This window comes from Copadichromis virginalis, linkage group LG11 (genome assembly GCF_057382275.1).
Source record: "Copadichromis virginalis isolate Kocher_CV1m ecotype Utaka linkage group LG11, C_Virginalis_male_GT1.1, whole genome shotgun sequence".
Taxonomy (NCBI): Eukaryota; Metazoa; Chordata; class Actinopteri; order Cichliformes; family Cichlidae; genus Copadichromis; species Copadichromis virginalis.
Window position 1 is genome coordinate 9,063,374 of NC_140628.1, and position 20,189 is coordinate 9,083,562.

Consider the following 20,189-nt stretch of genomic DNA (forward strand, 5'->3'; position numbering starts at 1 on the left):
AGTCTCTCACAAAACTGTACGAATGTTACACAGCACAGCGCTCAGACACATAGGCACACGATAAGCATCCAAAATCGAAGTTTACTCCTGCACATAAAGAAGTCGTGCTCCGGCAAAAAGAGTGTTTTATGGAGCTGTAAAATTAAGCTCATTTTATGGATCCAACTGCATGAACCACTACTGTTTTTTTCCACTTGATATTGATTAAGTGGTTCAGTATTGCCAAGCTGGTTCACATTAGTACAGAAACAGTTGTGTTGTGTGTATTTTTGAAGATGCTCATTTTTATCTGTGAAAACGAGTCTCTCTGGCAGAGCCTTTGAAGTTGATTACACTGTGTTTACAGCAATTATTGAATTCTGACAAATGTTTAAAGCAGCCAGATTACATATCAAGGCCCTATCCTTCTTCAGACAAAGAGCAAAAACTTTCCTAAACAAAGTCAGGGAAATGATGGCCATATTTGATTAGGTTAACGTATGCTACAGGTTAAGCAGACAGGCTGAACAAACATGTAATTGGATAACTAAAACAGTAGGTCCTTCTCACTGACGTTTGCCTCGACCTTAAACAACATTTTGTTCTAATTCAAATTTCTTTCCAGCAAACAAAAGACAGAATGAAACAAAATACAACAACTTGCTGCTGGAAGCGCCACACATAAAGGAATTAAAAACGTATGTCTAAATCGCAAGCTTAAAGGAGAGACGGCTCGGACTTTGAGAATACGAGAGCAGCTTAAAAGCCTCTGGTGCTGCCCAGGACTGCAACACTGCAACTGCTTTCTCGTGAGATAGTATCCAAATACTTTTATGTCAGCAAGGAAAAACAGCATAAAATAATTACAATAATCTGGGGCACACATGCTTCCTACATCAGCTAATTCTTCCTCCTCTGCGAATGACTGTGGAGCCAATGTTTATAATTCTGAAGCGGATCTCAAATTCATCCAGACCTCCAAGAGTATTTACACAAAGTGACATTTCTATATGGGAGATTTCCCCTTTTCCCTCGCTAACTGAGGGAATCACACAAGGGGAGAGTACTCCTGGACTTTTTGAGTCATTTTGAGTTGTCAGTGTAGGGAAAGTCAAGGTGTTACTAGGTTAAGTATTGCTGGGATCCCCTGTATCAACTAACAGAGTGCTGAAATAGCGTTCCACAGAACTATAATAAAGGCTGTGTTCAATCATTCGCATCTGGACCCACCATACTGTACATGTGCAGTGACAGTGTTCTCTAAGAATCAGCACGAGATGAGTCGTTTCTGTCTGTTTGGTGGCAAAGACCTTGTTCCAGGACGAAGAACACGCACGACGTGAGAAACACAAAATGGGGGAAAAAAACCCAAAAGGATGGGAAAGAAAGATGAAACTGTTGTGTGATAAACAGACTGAGTAGAAATATTTAACTCATACAAGCACAGAATGAATAGAAAAACCTGCAACATCTCATCTCTGTTCAGTCTTTCAGTTCTTGTTTGAAAACATGTTTCACATGTTTTCTTTACACAGTTCCCAACAAAGTCACTTTTTTGTCTTTTAATAGCCTCCTTCACTCTCCCCTCTCCTCTCTTGCCAGTCAGTGTTTTGGTACAGTGACTCCAGAACAGTGAGAAGGAAGTGGCTCCTGCAGGCCAGGCTCCTGACAAACCACAACTCTAAACAGGCAGTGCTGTGAAAATATGGCATTCAAACAACACAATGCCAAAGCTTCTGACCGCCATGCCGACATCCTAAACAGCTGCAGGCACAGAGAACGTTGAATAGGGGGGAAAAAAACAACGGGAAAAGAAACACATAGTAATAATAAAAAAAGTAGCAGAGAGGGGGAGATTACAATCAAAAACATGCAAAGTAGATCTTAAGCAGTGTCTGAGTCAAGCTAGTAACTGGACAGGGCTGCTTTTTTTTAAAAAACAACAACAAAAAAACGGGGAATTGAGAGATGAAAAAGATCTGATGCTAACACAACAGCCCCCTGTGACTCCATGGATATCTGAAAAACATATTGGACAAATAGCATGCTGTGCAGTCAGAGGCTGCGGGGAGAGAATGAAAAAATGGAGTGAGAGATGGTTTAGGAAGGAAGGAAGGAAGGAGTGGAACAAGTAGTGCTTCTGTTGAGCAGAAAATCTGTGCAGAAAAGAAGTCCAGGTGTAAAGAATTAAAGGAGATGGCACATCAAACAGAGGTTCACTGTGCCTCTTTCCTGTCGCCCTGGTGGCAGGAAATGCTCTAAAGCATCCTGTGAGCTGACCAGAAAGAGACAGACGAGAGGGCGCAACAAGAAGTAAAGTGGAAAGTGAGGAACAGACGAGGGCAAATGTAGAAAATGTTCAACAACATCCTGCAGAGAAGTGGGAGATTAGAGGAGAGAGAAGCACATGGGAAGAAATAATGGGGAAGGGGGAGGATATATGGAATGCTGCAGCAAGAACAGTGCAGAGGAAAAGGAGAGACTAAGGAGAAGAAGGAAAAGCTTCAATAAATGCTATTTGAGATGACTTGGCAAATTTGTGTATTGGATGTTTTTGTGTTTCAAATATGTGTGTGTCTGTGTAGATACAGATACATATGTATAGCTGAATATCTCCAGCTGATATCATCCTTCAAAAAAAACCTTCTTCTGCTTAAAAACTATTTTGCAGCTTTTAAAAACTAACAATACCAGCCCATTACTGACTGCAGATAATGCGAGACCTGAAAAAACAAAAAAAACAACAAAAAAAAACCACTCTTAAAATCCCTGCTTAGATTTAAGAAGAGGAGATGGAATACAAATCAAGGGAGGACAAGATTGCTTTAAACACTGGCTCATCTTCATTACAGAGGAATGAAAGGGAGGCTTTGCCAACAGTTGGACATTTCATTTCAGCATAAAAATATGGAGCAAAGCATATTTGCTTCAGTTAATAATTTTTGCCCCGGTAACATGTGCGTAACAAGAGCAGTGCGATGATAAATTGACATGGGTGGGGTGCTGATTGGAGGGCTGTTGTGCATGTGTGTGTGTGTACACGGGTGTGTGGTAAGTTATAGAGGGAAGACAGGGGACCACACACCAAAGTTGTCTATAATGTGGCTTCACATTTCCTTCAAACCTGCAGCTAAAGTAACATGACTGACGTTCTCACACACAACGCAACTAGCTGTAAAACTGGCCCATTTTGATCCCATGAACAAATTCTGGGGCGAGTTCAACCAAATACGCACAGCAAAGTGTCCACGACAGCCTCGGGAATCTAATCTACTGTGTCTGATATCTGATTCATGCAGAACACAACTGATGTATGTAAACATTCATAATAACTCAATGGCCTCTCTAAGTGAAACAGATCGTTAAGCTAAAGACCTGTGTTCATATGCTGGGAATATATCTATATCTATATATAGAGAGAGATATAGATATATACACACATGCACACATGAACATAACTCAGGACCACATAAAACACTGAATTTGTTTATTTAAAAAGAAATGTTCTCCTTCTAAAATCAAAGTGAAAATAGAGTTGTAGGGGGAGTAATTAAACACATTAGTTTACATTATATACATTAAAATAAACTATTCCAAGCAGTAAGGACTTTAAAAACTGGTAAAGACTGGGAGGAGGAAGACAAATCTAAGCCCACTTTAGTGCCAGCTTCTTGTTCTTTCAAGTCTAGCTGGGCCTCCTGGGGTTGTAATGTGCCTCTTGTTACACAAGCATTAGGCAATTATGCCACTGGTTTCTTACTGGCTTCCCAGAGCCGCAGCAGAGCTTGTGGCTTCACACATGGACATTTGAAAGCATCTGCACATTCCTTCCTTCTCGAGGTCGACTTCTTTTTTTCCCCTCTGTTGTACTTCAGTTAGTTCTGCTCTGGTGTGATGTTCGACTATGTAGCCCATTGATAACTTTGGCGGGAGACTACTGACCACACACATACACGTGTGCAGATATACATGGGTGAATCATTAGAAAAAAGCAAATGTGTGTAAATGTTTACAATCTGGTGGCCACATTATGTTGTAAACCTAATGAGCACCACAATTATAAAAGTGGATTTCAGAAACTATTCTATTATGGAAGTAAACTACTGATAATTGTAACAACACTACAGCTACATGTAGCTTCACTGCTATAAGAAAAAAGGGGCTATAACTCGTCCTCCAAATGCACTTTGTGAAACCTCTTTGTGTATCTCGACACATGGCTCAAGTTCAGCTATTTCTGTGTTAATTTTATGGAGGAAAAAGAAACTAGACAAAGTAGAGACACACTGACTGTCAATACTGTATTTCTATTCCCCTGATAGTCCACCTGGCCCCTGCTACTGCTGTGTGACTGGCCAGTCTGAGTCTCATTGTCATTAAAATGACAGCTTCAAACCAACCACGCAGGATGCTAGAACATCAACATGTCATGAGCAGGCAGAAAAGGAACTAAAACACAATTATGCACAAGGCTGGGGTTTGACTGCAAATGCACATTTTCAGGCACACACACACACACCAGAGCTAGAATGTGTATATCGCACGCTGCAGTTGAGCACAGAGCTTCCGAGGCAGGGTGTATTCTTAGAACCCTAATATCCTGCTTCAGGATGAGCCATTCGCACACACACACACACAATCACTGAGGTTGGATCCCTGTGGTCATGCGGTCAACCCCTGGATCAGGCCCTTTATGAGTGAAGGACAGCTGAGGCATGATCCCTCTTGCCTCTGTCAGCATGCATCCCGAGCTGACTGACAGCAATATGCCAAAACACATGAACAGTTTCCGGGAAGCTCTGCATTAAGGTCTGTCACCTTCAGTGCCACTGAACAAAGCATGCAGAAATCCATGTTGCTTCCAACACAAAGATGCAGACAGATGAGAGGAAAAAATGATCCGCGCTGTATCTGTATGGCTATTTCAGCTTTAAAATGAAAAATAAAATGGAAGGGTTTAATGAGCTCATTTTGGGTGTTTGGGGAAGTACAGTGACATACACTGCACACTTTTAGCATTTACTCTTTCTAAGGAGTTTATATTATATTCTTTTTGTTTAATTCAAACCCTGCAGAAACACATCTTACTTATCCTCAGATATCTTGTTCCCAGAGTTGAGATTTTGTTTCTGGTAAATGCTGAACCCTTTGATTTAAAAAGTAACATGTTTAAAATTAGCTTAATCTGAATAAGATGCATAAGCAGTTCAGGAAACAAATACATGGATTATAGACTAAAGGGACAGTTTTGGCAACTTTACCCAAAATAATAACAATGTATCCCATTGGAACAATTCTACAACAAATTGACTGGATAGCTGTTCAAACTTTATTAAGACCAAAGTGTTGGCCCGTTTGTTCCTAAGGCAAACGGGCCAGCATCACTATCTCACTGTGCCAAAAAAGAGGAGGAAAATAAGTTGTGGTTTACTTGTTTGATTCCCTTGTGGTGAGTCCTAATACTCCCTTCTCTCTATCTTCTCCCCTTTTTTGCACACTACATTGGAGTCATATGCATAAATGGCCATAAAAAATGTATAGCTGGGCCCAGGCTGGGGTTTTCTCCCTCCTAATCTCCCTAAACCTCTAACTGCAGGCCGACGAATACAAGTGTTGTGGTACAATCTTCTCACAGAGTGGAGGGCCTGAGAATAACATCACAGAGGCCACAGATATTTATGGAATGAACCACAGGCTGTACACAGAAGTCAGCAGACACCACAACACAGCACACAAGATGCTGTATACAGCTCCCTGCTCATAGGCAAGACGCTGCCAGCTAAACAAAGTGCAATGCTGTCGTCAAAAGCTTATCAATGACATAGTCAATAGATCTGCGGGGACAGAAAGAGGTATATAGGTTAAAAATCCTGTACTTTAATAAGCATTTACATTACTTTTCTTTGCAATAATCTGTTCAATCGCCTATTGTTGGACAGAAAAAGGATTTCTGGTCGTCAGCTGTGACACTGTGGAGTAAACCCTTAAGTCAACGATCACCATCATAGTTTGATGCTTGAACACAGTGATCAGCTACTCTGAATCACAGATCAAGAATCAAACCCAGTGCGTCAAATCTAGTGTCCTCTGCTCTACGTTCAAAACATCAGCTCTGCAAACACAAAGCAAATCTTCCCATCTCATTTACAGTTTTACAGGCAAACAGAATTTTCTTCCTTTTCATCATATCAACTATGTGTATCTGATGTGTTTGTGATAGCGTCTGAGAGTTAGAGAAATTCTTCCATGACCCCAGTTGCAACAGCAAATACTGAGAAATAATTATCTAAAAGCAAAAAAGAAAATGGGGGGAAATAATCGAGAAAAAGCTGCAGCTTCAGTGGCTGAATCTAAACTTCCTGTTCACATTACAACATGTTGTCTGAGAACTGTTTCGGCGTGAGACCCTCATCCTACTCCCAAGTCTCATTTGTCGACTCTATGCAGGCTATCCTGTCAGATTCAAAGCATAAATTCTGAGGCGAACTTTAATAAAAGGGGGCGTATGATTTACTCTAGGTAGTGTCTGTCCCCATTTTTAAAACAATTTGATGCTGCATTAATTCTAAACGTCAAGGCAATGTGAAATATGTCCTCTGCATTTACCAGCACCAGGTGTTTCATTTGCCGGAATGACAAAAAAAATGTTTATTCTGGCTGACCCTCCAATCCCCGCTTATTTTATCTTTTTTTTTTCTTGAGAAGAGAGAAAGAGAGCGAATAGATGTATATCTGAAGTAAGAGTGCAGAAAAGAGATCAAAGAACAAAATGGAGCTACATGATTTAGCGTTAACCAAGAAAGTTTCATGTCTAACAATTTCAATTACACTGTCTCATTCCTCTGCCTTTAAGGCCCAAACAGAACACCAGTGCTGTTGTTTCACACCATCAGCCACTTCACATACGTTTGCCTGCAGGGTGGATCTGCTGTAAGAATCTTCTGTTGGTTGGCTGCAGTTCAGCATGCTCACACGGATCAGTGGCATTTCCCTTTTACGTCGATAACAGCCTAGACTGACCACTATTGATTACTGAAGTACACCATAATGATTGATCGTCCGCATTTAATGCATTATAACAGAATGCAGATAATCACGGAGTATCAAAAGGAATTGGTATAAAAACATGTATTTAAACTAGTCATAAAAGAAGCAGCAATGACATCAATATACACACATGAACTAACTAAAACATCAAAACAGCTACTTAGCCCAAAAAAAAGACCAGTGCAATTAAAGAGATTTAGTGAGTTGGTTTGGCTTTTGCCCACAGTTCAGTGTTAATAACATACTGAAATTTTTCAAAAAAAAAAATAGGAGTGAAGAGTGTATACTAGGAAAAGATGATCCAGTATATTTTTAAATCCTAAAACTAAAGATGAAAATAGATCAAAGAGAACTTTGATTCACATGGTCACGTCTGGCTGGGCAATCCCCAGACACCGTTTTTACATTCTAAAATCGTGCTCTGTGTAGAGATAAACTTTAACAGCAGGGACTAATTATACCTAAGCTTCCTTAAACAGCAACAGAATTTAGGTGCATAAAAGGTCGCCTCTTATGAAAGCACCTGATTGTTTAGGTAGGTCAATGGAGGTGTCTAAAAGAATCATGATAAAGAGTCCTCTTATTCTGGCGAGATATTACGATTACTGCCATCGTAGCTTCTGAACCGAGTTCATCATTAAACCTCCGCAGCAGCCAGGGAGTTTTTAAATGAACTTAGTGTATATAAGAGTAGGTCCTGGGTGTCACTGTGTGTGGCCTGAGAAGCTCCTCTCCGCTGCGGCAGCAAAGCAAAGCTGGAGCACTTTTCGCTGGTGTAAACAAACGGGGAAATGGGGCACTTGGCAGCCGACTAAAGTGAGTGATGAGGCAAGTGTGCGCTGAAGCATCTAATGAATCATTTACTGGGAATGTTGGGTTTTATGAGCAAAAGACAGATGAGGAGGAAGACAAGAAAGAAGGAGACCAGCTGAGAGCATCGAAAAAGAATTACTTTTTTATGAAAAGAAAAGAAAGTTGGTGAGCTGCAGCTGTCATGGAGACACCTGAGAAGATCGGTCAATGTTTTAACCCAACGTGAGGACGAGATTAGAATACATAAAAATAATCCTTCTGCTAGCGCAGCACCAGCAGCATATGAACCTCGCTGAATTTACTGAGGTGGCTGCTGACGCTGTGACAGGTTTGCACCTTTGAACAGAGCTGTTGTACTGAAGGCCTATAAGCGGTCATATACTCATACGCTACATTTTTACACCTCCAAGGAGAAACAGAATCGCTACTTCTGCTTCTACAACTGAGTGAACAAATATCCAGAGCAGTGAGTGAAATCGCTCTTTATTATAGGACATACACAAAATATCTTGGAATTGTAAAACTTTTTTTTCCCCTCTTTGGCAACTTGTATTCCTTTATCACTTTATTCACACACTCCCATCCATGGAAAGGATGCTACTGTGGGAGATGGGTGCATATAATGTTCTGCCAGGGAATTTTATTAGTAACAGGCAACATCCTGGCTTCACTGGGCTGAGTTTATCTGTGGAGGGGAGATCCCCATCACAACCACTTATTAGGACATATATGTGGCTTTAACCAGGCAGCCATTCAACAGCAATAAGGAGCTGGGTTACTGACCACAAGTGACTGGGAGTGGGACCATTTTAACCAACACCGAAGCAACCGAGAGAAAACGGAAGACAGGAAGGAAATAACAAATACACATAGAAACACAAGGGAAAAGAGAGACATTCAGCAGAAGACGGTAGCATGAAGAAATGTCATGTTCTGGAAACTCCGTGTGGAAGAAAAAGAGACAGGAGTACATCATGTCCATTGATACAGCCACATCATGCTAACTAGATTCTGTATCACCGCTCACGCACAGCTTTCCCTGCCGTTACTGTAGAAACACGAGCGTCTGCACAGATCAAAACAAACAAACAAAAAAAAATGTGGCAGCTGGATGTTTCATAACTCTCCTTTGGAAAGAGCATGAGGTAAATGAATATGTGATGGAATCTAGAGCTGTGTCCTCGAGATGTGGGGGTGGTGGGAAATACGCAGGATATTTTAAGTCTCAAACACATGAGATGTGCAGACACACAAATGGAGAAGGCAAATTGCTTCGGTGCAAAATTTTAAAAGTTTCATTTAACAACAACAAGGAGCAAATATTAAGCGTTTTCCTGTCACTGATAAATGAGGAGAGCTTCTTTGTCTCTTTCTATATTCTCAAAGTAAAAAATGAGTCATAAAAACACAAATGAAAGCCATGTGTAGCCATAGTGAGACTTTAAAGATTAGCCCTCTTTCAGTCAGGGATGTCTGGTTGCCCTTTCAGATTTGCCAAATAATCTGACAATCATGTATGTTTTGTAATTTAAAATATGAATATACTTCATTTGTTTTTTAATTTAATATTATGTTAAAAGACAAATTATCTTGGTATTTCAAAGCTGTTCCCCAGCATAGAAGAACCTTTCAATACTATGTTCCCTGAGTTCTAAAAAAACATCTCAGTGGAAAAAGGGGAGTGAAAGATATGAAATTTTACAGAGACACAAACCACAACAAAGTGAGGGTTGAAAGTGTGCTGGACATTCCCCGGGCTGGTGCTCGTACTTGGAAAAAGACGGCCTTTTCAAGACAGGAAAATGATTACAGCTGTGTAAATTGACAGCGGCCTTGTAGCTGAAGATGAAGAGGGCGAAAGACGGGAAGCCTGCAGCCCCGTCATAACTCCAGCTTGGTCTACAAACTGCTGGGGGTCGACTCCTTCGGGGGGGGGGGGGAAGAAAAACATCACACGATCAAATTAAATGGTGTTAATTGCCGCCAAATCAGCCTGGTGGTGGCTATCAACTTAGCTTAACAGCATTCCAGTCAAACGCGTTTGTTTTTCCATCTCTGCGTAAATGCTAAATGCACACCGTGCTGTGAACGCGGAGAAGCTGAAAGGCACTGAAGTGTGTTGGAGCTTAAGTAAAACATCAAGATAAGCTCCATCAAGATGTTTACACAGTTTCACTATTTTAGCTCGCACTCTTCTCTCTTCTCACGTCTCGTCTCCTAGGGTGGCATTACAGTAAATCTTGGTTTTAGACATTGTGAGGCAATCATTTCAAGTACAGTAGACAATAACAGCATAGCTACTTAGATCAGTCATTCAATTGTGACAACAGATGTGATTAGTGGTAGACTTTAAACAGAATTGCAGCAAATGGCTACTGGGACTCACAGACATATTTCTTCCTATAGCCACAGTTTGTTAGAGATTGTAAACACACTTTGGTTTGCATGATTATAGACTCTCCCTATGACTTTCTCTATGCAACCTGGGGGAGCACACGCAGTAGGATTCGGCACAGATAAATCGCAATATTATGTCAACAAGTCTTTGATCTCAGGGTTATCAATCATGTGACTCATAAGTGTGATCATTCTAAATTGGAGGGCAGATGTGAACAGTGAAGGTGGTGAAGATAATGCCTGGTTAGGAATGTAATTCCTGGGTTTTGCTGAAGAGAGGGAAGTGGTGGCTCTTGGCTTCTGTCTGCAGAAGTTAGAAGACAACTGGATGTGGGTGTGTTTGCAGCATACAAACATACCATGCCTGCTGCTAGTGTTTGTCACATAGTATGCCTATATATTTGTGTACCCTGCACATCTGGGTGGGAAGTCATGCAGAAGGTGATCGCCTCTGTGACTGTATGTGCCCCCCCTTTGACAGCATGCAGTATGTCCACGTCTGTGTGTGTGTGTCCATGTCTGCCTGGGTTAGGGTGGAGCATCGTGCGATGGAATCTGGTGTCTGTGAGCAAATGTGGGCACTGCAGCCACAGAGCCACCAGTCCTCTAACTACTAGAGGTAAAACATTACTGGCCAGTATGGGCTGAAATTGCATGGCTGGTCTAAATGGTTTTTCGGGTGAAAAACAGAGAAAAACTCCAGATTATTTTCCATGCCCACAAAGACATCATTTATCATCTGACAAGATAACAACATAGCCAACATGTCAACAAAATAAATCTATGCAAAGTTGCCACGGAAACTGAGCAGATACATCCCATTAGCTGTACTAACTTGTACCAAAACAAACAGCAAACATTTCAGCACTGCACACTGTGTGAATCTCATTATGCTGGTGATCGATATCGTTCTTGCTCCATTAGCTCAAATACAAAAGTGAGACTGTGAGGGAGACAGTTTGGAAACTTTGGGTGAAATGTGCACAGTGTAGGACAGAGTGCAGGATTTTGTACATTTGTGCTTTGGGTATCTTTAGGGCTAGGCCCTCTGAGACTCTATGCTTTTTGCAATCAACCTACTTGTGACACGTACTCCAAGCGAAAGTGGCAATGAAGCCTAAAATGGCCTCTCTTCTCCTTTTTTTAACCGCCTAACTTTTTCCTCATTTCAAATCAACTCACATCGCACTCGCAGCTGCACAAAGCATTAGGCACCACTTTTATCTCCCTCATTACATGTGTTTGCCAGCTCCATATCTGCCCATTTGCACAACTGCTCTCCCTCTCTCTTTCACACACATACGTGCTGCAGGGCTGTGGTTTTCAGGCAGCTATGACACAATCCAGATTCTTTTAGCTGCCTATAGCAGGGAAATGTGCTTTGTGCGGAGCTCTTTCCCTACCAAGTCCAGATTTTCCCTGCGTTGCAGCTTTGATCCACATGGCACGAGGGGCTTGTGTCAACAGTCTTGTGTTTCAGCTGGAGGCACGGCAGACCGCCAAGATGTCATTGAATTAATTTCAGGGACAGCTTTACCACTTAGAGGTGCTGTTACCCACCACATCCCCCCCCCCCCTCCCTCCCCCCCTCCAAGGTAGCCAGCATCCTGAGAGACAGGTGAGCACCCATATATATGTACATGGCTACCAAGCATGTAGTTCCAGGAGGTTTAATGCTGAAGTCGTATGTGTGCTTTAAAAGTATTACATGTTAATGTAATCTAAATTATTAAATTTAATGACAGGAAGGAAGTGGGAAATATTTGCCTAATAAAAGAAGGGGAGAAGAAATTCAAGTGACAAGAAACTGACTGAATTATAAAAAGAAGGAGAATCAGATACAAACATCCTCATAGCTGCTGTTTTAGAGTGATTGTGTAGCACTTAACTAACAAAATAATAAAAAATGAAATAAATAAATATTTCAAAAAAGATAAATGGATCATAAATTATAAAGGAGACTTGGTGGCAAGAGATTGGCTTACTGGTAGATGTCTTTTCGCAGCACAGTGCGGGTCAGCGGGTTATCAGCCTGAGGAGCCATACTGAGGGAGCCTAGCTTCAACACCAAGGTGTCTTCCTTCTTCATGTGGGAATCTACCAGGACACATACAAATACACAGAACACAAAATTAACCACTTACAAAGGAGAAGAAATGGTTTGATGCAGAAAAATATATATTGCTGATTTATAAAAACAAATGAAGTCAAAGCATATGATAATTGATACTGGCAGAATTCATTAGTGTTATTATTTTTACAGTAATAAAGGTTTTAATCAGACCTCATTATATATACTGTACTATTCTGTCTCATGTATCTTTGCATTCCGTTGTGGAGGCTCTATAATGTCTTTAAACAAAGTAATTCTCTAACCTGACCCAAGCTGTTTGTCTTGTGTCCCAGGGCAGAAGACCCTGATCACACTTGTGTTGATGTAGATGAGAGGAAGACATCGAGAGGTCAACGTGTGGCTTCTCATTGGCTGACCTGCTGATTTCCCACGCTCTCTGTAGCGTCTTGGTACCTTCGCCTGAAAATTTATGAAGCCAAAAGTACAGGTGATGTATTCAGAAGATCAAGGTTAGCTGGCCTCTTAAACTGCATCAAATTATTTGAATTGGCTTATTTTTTTCCAATATATTTCATCTATTAATGTTAAAACTGATTAAAAATCATCAGGATTTCAATTCCTGTGCCCAATACTTTTTATAACTATATTACAAAAGGCTACTTAAATGAAAAGACATTTGTTATGCTGTTTATTTCCCATATGGGCCCAGCGTTAACAAACTTCACAGTTATTAGAACTGACAGACATTTTTTGCTACCTGGAACACTCCTGCTACAGTGGCCAGTAAGGGACAGGACAGAACCACATCAAACGGCTGGGCTGTCAGCAGGATTTCTCTCAGGTACAGCGGCGAGCTGTCTGCCAGAGGATCAGTGGTCACCTGCTGATTGGCAATGGTAGCACTGCTGCGGGCTGGCCGCTCAGGCCGAGTGGTGAGTTTATGACGGACATTTTTGGTGATAGCTTGCGTGTAGGTGATTGACAGAAAGCCGTGCTGCTGGTGAGAGCCCTCCAGGACTTTAGCTGCCGTCTGGCCAGCGGTAAGACAGGACAAATCACACATGAGCGATATCACACAGGAGTCACACGCAAATAAAATTCATTGCTTATTGTTTTGACTAATTTTGTAGGTAAAGGTTAAACCAGAATAAAAATAAATGAATAACTTCTTGAGCTATTTTTCTCAGATCGCATTTTAATTTGAAATATTTTTTACCAAAAAAATTCAAGAGAATCACGTTGGAATCAATGATCTATTTAGTTTAGAGGATTAGATTTACACTTTCCCTTTCAATTTCTGAAAAACCTGACATCACTTTTTCAGATATAGCTCAAAAAGCATGCAAAGCTTCCATTTTATTACTTATTTGAAAAACAATTATGGGGTGAAAACAATTAAATACAGAGTACCTCTGAAAAAAGAAGTTTCATTCTAAATGTTTAATGATTAAAAGACAAGCTGATTGATTATAGGCATCAAGGTAAAGTGCTACAACATCCAGTAACAGTGGATTAAATAGCTGCTGACAAAAGGATTCATTAACTGATCATTTTCTAAGTTCTACACCCTTTTAGGAGACTTCCTATTAAACCTAAATAAATACAAAGAGACCCAAATAGTGATGTTCAGACTATCTACCTGATCTATTCCTCAGAGACAAAGTGCTGTATGTGACTTTTTGTAGTTATTTTAATTACTTAAACTGTTTTTTTATCTGTTGTTGTTCATAGAACGTCAGTTTTGTACTGTGCTGGTTTAAAAGCATATTTAAAATTGATTTACATCAGAAGCCTTCGATTCTGAAACACCTCTGAGGAACATACAGAACTCTATTAAGCCACTGTTGATGGAGGAAAAAAAAGAAGAGCGGGATTCTTACAGGAGAGAAAAAGCCAGAGAAGTGGCTGAAAGACTCTTGCTTGCTGACGGGTCGAACCAACACAGTGCGTCTGTTCAGCTTGTCAGTGCAAGAAAGGACCACTCCTCCACAGCCGCCCGAGCTCCGAACACCCTCCTCCATACTGGAGGGAAGGAGAGAAAGGAGATGCAGAAAAGAACAGAGGAGAAGTCGTCACACAGAGAGGGTAGAAAAGATGAGGAAAAAAAGCTATAACTAGAAGAAGATAATTAAATATAGAATAAACTGATTAAACCCACAGGAAGCTGCTCCAGCTTGAACCAACTGAAGTATTACATTGTCATGGTCTTATACTATCCAGCAATAAAGATGTTGAAGCAACTGTTTAAGTTGTGTTTTGAATGAAAAGTACACAAGGTACCCAAAGCACTTTAAAAAAACGAAGATTCAAAAGTTTTCTTTGCTTTAACGTTTAATAATTTCAGTTTCTATTCATTATCATCTGACTAAACTGCATAATTATGGTCAAATCTGTGCTAACTGACACATTTTCATTTGCTTGCCAGTATAAGACCATCACCAGAATGAAATTTGTCAACAAGAAAAGGGAATGCCCATGTTTTAGTCTCCTCCAGCAGACACAGAGAAGAAAGGCTCTCAATATTTTTCATTGGTTTGATTATTCAGCTAGTCAGAATCACTGGAGAGACAGGTGAGTGTTACACCATGAGCAAAATTTAATTCTGTGATTATATTTCCACCTGTTTTGATGTTATTAATGTGTTCATCATAGCCAAACACAATATTTTGTCATTTATCTTCCTTTAGTTTCCTGTCTCTCCAGCACGAGAAGAGATAAGTGACCTTGATTAGGAGCAATAAGATGGCGAGGCGCAGTATAAAGAGACCTAAGGCTGCCATAGCTGTTCTGAGATAGGCAGAGGCCTCACCACAGATGTCTCCTTGCACTGCAGAATGAGTCCTTCATAGGTGCCACAGTGCCAGACCTGCCCTGGCCTGGAGAGAGACACAAGGCCCATCTTAAAACAGTACCTGCGATTACTCGTGTTGCTGTGCCAGGGCCTGAAAATGTCTCATCAATGGCAAAATACAAAAGTGAACCACAGGCCGATGCTAACATTTTTATCAACCTTTGAGATACTAGAGTTACACACCCCTATAAATTTTATATACTAAGAATATTTGATCTTTTCATTTATTACTATAGCCATACATAAGAAGCAGAAACCACAAATAACATGAACGCAGACATAACAACACAACAATTACCATTCTCAATTTGCAGTACCACAAAAAAAAAAAAAAAAAAAACATAAAAAACTACCCCAAATCTGGAGAATGTGAAACACACACAAACAAACAGTATCAAATGGTGCACAATACATTATGGCAAAATGCTTCGCACAGTGGAAATGGTTCAATACCATCAGCATCTTTCCTTTTAGTAACCCTCTCACTCACCTTGCCCACCTCTCACTTCATTACACCCCATTAGTATACTGAGAGTTCAGCGAGAGAGGAATGGTCCCAGCGGTGAGTGTGTTTCTGTGTGTTCCCTGCATTGTTACATAGTGTGCATGTTCTTTCTTTGCACACTTGTGCGAATATATCTTTGTAATCTGCTCTCTCACTTGTGAGAGTAACTAATCGACACACGGACCCCCCACAGCTCCTCGTCTCTCTTTTCTCCCTCTAAGCTTCCATCCAGTCATCCTTCGCTGCCTCCTATTTGTAGAACAGCTGGAAGACATCAGCTCCAATTTGCGTGAGATGCTCAACAGAGTGAATAAGGGTGCACTGTATCTCGGGAGCATCTCTGTGCAACAGTTAAATGTACGTCTTTCCGACAACATGGCAAATAGCCTTACAGAGTCTACCACTCTGCCGCCTTTTTGCCTTCATCTCACTTCAGTTTCCCTCCTCAGCTTTATAATAAGTGAGCCCAGTACCGATGAGGTGCAACACCCACCTAATTTGTCCTCCCTACAGACTACTTCTGTCATTTTCTTTCCCTCCTGCTCACTTTTTCTGTCTAACTCCAATTTTGATACAATCACGAATTCAGTTATATATTTACCTCCCATATTTACTTGCCCTATCTAACTTTCCATTCATTTTCCAGCAGTGAGATAGCTAAGGCCAGATGAGGCATTTTCTCTGTCAAGCTTGATCTAATCTAACCCACTGCACACAAATAACCTGGGTTGGGTGATGAAATACCAAACAATTATCTGTTCAGAATGATTAATATGGACTCCACTGGATGTGGGCTCTCTTGTATTTGTGGATGACGGGGATTAGATTGGGCCCGCAGCCCAGAGGTCCTCCACTGTGTCCTAAACAGCCATGACTGTAACCTGGCTTGGATAATGAAGTGCTTCTGCCTGCCAGAACATTGTTCAGTGAAAGTGTGTTGGGACCATGTTGTTTAATTCACATTAAACTGAAATAACCTAGAAATGAGAAAATTGACTTATTATCTACTTAGGAAGGCATAGAGGTCTAGTAAAAAGATTAGGCTTGGCGCTGCCTCAGAAGCAATTAGACACACACCTGTGGAGAGCAGAACCGCACGATATAATGACCCAAAGCACCTTCACTCTCTAAAAATGTCTAACCGCTGACTTGGTCCTGGCTTAAACTGTTACTCAATACTGTACAGAACACATGTGGCCTGACGGAATATAAATTAACCAGCTACAGCAAAACAGGGAGGTCTGTGAGACGCCTGTTAGACAGTCAGGTTCACAGCCAAGGCAATCAACTCAGTCCCTCTTTGACCTGTAGTGACATGCCCAAGATCCAGATAAGATGATTTTAAAATCTGGCAAATCAGCATCGATAGCTATTATCATATCGATGGTGAGACCGTTGATTGCTAATGATGGGGTCCAGTACAGGCTCAGGGCCCATGAAGATCAATCTCTCTTTTGCTGTCTGGCTCGATCAGAGCATAAGACACTTACAGGGGTGTATCTACACCGACACTTATGAACACACACTGCAAAATACACACAAAAATAGTCTGCCCGCTGGATGCAACATGCAGCAGATCGCTGTTTCATTATCTCCTCAGACAGAGACGGGGGGAATTGCCTCCTGCTAAGCGGTCTCTTCCCAACAGAACAAGACTTCAGGCACGTACAAAACATGCCTTTGGAACTGCTGAGTTTATCGCCGAGGTATGAGATCGTAGCACGGAGAGAGAAAACTAAGGATTTAGACACTGAAAATAACGTCCCTCTTCAATTAATGGGAGACACATGTATGTGGGGCATGGGAAAAAATCTGTACTTTCATTTCAAGCTGCTCTATGCTACAGTATTTTCTTTCATCATTTCAGAACCCAGAGCTAAATTAGCCCATTGTGACTGTAACTTGACATGGGGAGATATTACCATAAAGATGCAGTGGAACGTCGCCCAGTGGTTTTCCTCCCCTAACAACGTGTTAATGTTTCTGTGAATCAATTCAGACACCGCAGACAGAAAGAAAATGACTGACGGACTGACTGAACTACCGCTCTGTGAGTCAGAGTTGGGCCGGCCCAGAATCCATTCCGCGCGTCTATCTAGTCAGTCGGTCCATCTGTCTGTTAGTCTGTGGTCAACACCACAACAGCTGTCTGGAAAGACAAGGACGTTGAGGCGATAATCCAGAAAATTATATGAGCAGAAGTGGGAACAGACCAAAGTGGCAGTACTGGTGGTAAAAGTGTGTGTGGGATTGCAAAAGCACAAGCGTAAGGGGGCTGCATGGTGTCCTGGTGGATAAATGTGGGATCCCAGGTTTTACTGCAGTTGAGTCTACATAAATTACTTACAACATTTACTACAAAAGCTTGCAGGCTAAAAATTTGTGGGGGGGAAAAACCTATACAGACCTATCCAGGGAAAAATCAACAAAGCTCCTTAGTAAGATGTCAACAACAGAACAGAACATCAGATATCCTTGCTGTAAGGTGCCGGGGGTTCAGGCTTTTCCTTTAATTTGCTCTGTCTCTTTACATGCAGTAGATCCCTTCGTACCTGCATATGTAGTGGTCGATGTTGAAGCTGCCAACTTTACATTTGATCTTTGTATAGACATCTTGGACATCCACAGAGGCACTCAGGTCTTCTAGTTCACTGATGACGCAGATCTCTGGCAGAAAGACAAAAACAAAAGAGAATATAATATAATAATAAAGACATACATTTACCAAGAAGCTCAAATTTGTATCAACTCTTAGTTTGCAATATTCTGTGGCCAGCCTAGCACTTCACAAACAGGCATTACAGCTGAACTTGGACTGCATGAGAGGAAGTTTAATCTGTGCGAGTGAATTTCATTAGCCTATCCAGGTCTTGCCTTTGGCCATAATCCTGCTGTGGTCAGTTCCTGCACAGTGGATGCTCAGTGTGTTTTTGAAGCTAGACCAGTGTTGCTGATCAAGACTGAAGCCACACAGATATACACACACACACACACACACACACACACACACCCAGAAAAATGTGCAAACGCATGCAGCATTTGTATTGGTATGCCTGGCTGTGTTTCAGTGCTCTGTTTGTATTTCAGAAGGCAAAGCATCTTCTCAGTTTAACACGATATCCAACTGGCCCCAGAACCCTCAATCTGTCTTAATGAGGAAAGAGAGGGTGAATGTGTATTTACACAATATTGAAAAGCCTGTGGACTCTTCTGTGTGTATTCCTAAGGTTGCATGTGTGTACCTCTGAGCACCTTGTGTGCAAACAAAATTCACCCACTGCAGGCAAAGTGAGTAAGGTTCATAGAAGGACTGATTAACTTTGTACTGAACCGAGCTTGTGAGCTTAACTGTTGAGTCGCTCTCATTGTTTCCACTGAGAAAGTCCCACAATCACAGACTAGCTTGGGAAATTGGACATTGTACATCTGAAACTATGGTTGCTGTTGTACTGTTGCCTTGTGGTAATTCTGAGAAATGTAGATGTTCCTAATAGCTTATTAATATTGAAACACAAGGCTTGTCAGCTTTATTGTGGATACCGCGTGGGAAAAAAGCCTCTCCCAAGTTGTTTGATACTCAAAAAGTCATAGTCTCCAACACAGTGCTGATATTGATATATGAGTTTTCTAAACCCACCCTGTGAGAGTACTGGAAACCCTTAGTCCCTTCATCTTAGAATGGCTCATCTTGAAAGGCAGAAAGTGTACCACTGATTTGTGCCTTCAGCAAAAGCCTCTAAACACTCACGCTTCAATTTCTACCTCTAAACTTCCAGCACATAAAAGCATAACATTATACCGGAAAACCAATACGTCTGGAACGGCTATTTTTCCATTTCTCTGGAAAGACAAGAATGTGATTTCCTTTGCAGCTGAAAAACATTACATCATAACAGTTTTTCGCAGTCTTATATGTGGTTTATCTCCAAGAATGCATTTGTGATAACAAGCGTCTAAAAAAAAAAAAAAAAAACTGCATGTGCACAATTGTTGCTTTCAATTAAATACTTAATGTGCTGCACACAGAAAATCCACGGGTAAGATCATTTTGCAACTCAGATGGCACATATTAAGCCAAAATCCAAAGTAATGCCTATTTAGGATGTCTTTAAATCAAACCATCTCTGTGAGGTCCTCAAAAACATTCCATTTCCACTATTAAAGACCTTAAGCTGGGTGATCTGGTTGGCAGATGCTAAATATTACAGCCACCAATTAAAGGTGAATCTAGCCTTTCATCGCCCCAGTAAATTTAAAGGGACAAAGAGGCAGTTCGCTTGGGATTCATCACCCATTTATTTATTTATCTTTCCCCTCCACCCCCCTCCTCTCCAGCTGCCTTTCCCTTCTTAGAGCTTAACATATGACTGAGAAAGCAGGCGGGCACCGATCCTTTTAAGTGTTAATATATAAAACCTTTGAATACTGTTTGCTCTCATACACAGCAAAATGAAACTTTTATTTTTCTTTTCGCCTGTCCCGTTTGGTTCTTTTGCCATCAAACTGAAGCATTTTCATGAAAA

The 20,189-nt window shown here is 41.1% G+C and overlaps 1 protein-coding gene across 1 annotated transcript in view; it reads right to left on the bottom strand.

The window, feature by feature from the left end:
* Positions 1-20,189, bottom strand: part of vps13b (vacuolar protein sorting 13 homolog B) — a 297,789-nt gene that overhangs the window by 112,849 nt on the left and 164,751 nt on the right. Inside the window, exons 27-31 of the mRNA XM_085472981.1 lie at positions 18,219-18,333; positions 14,191-14,332; positions 13,068-13,340; positions 12,613-12,769; positions 12,222-12,333 (exon numbers count right to left, since the gene is read on the bottom strand). Of these exons, the coding sequence (XP_085329107.1) occupies positions 12,222-12,333; positions 12,613-12,769; positions 13,068-13,340; positions 14,191-14,332; positions 18,219-18,333 (799 nt within the window). The remainder of the gene's footprint in view (positions 1-12,221; positions 12,334-12,612; positions 12,770-13,067; positions 13,341-14,190; positions 14,333-18,218; positions 18,334-20,189) is intronic.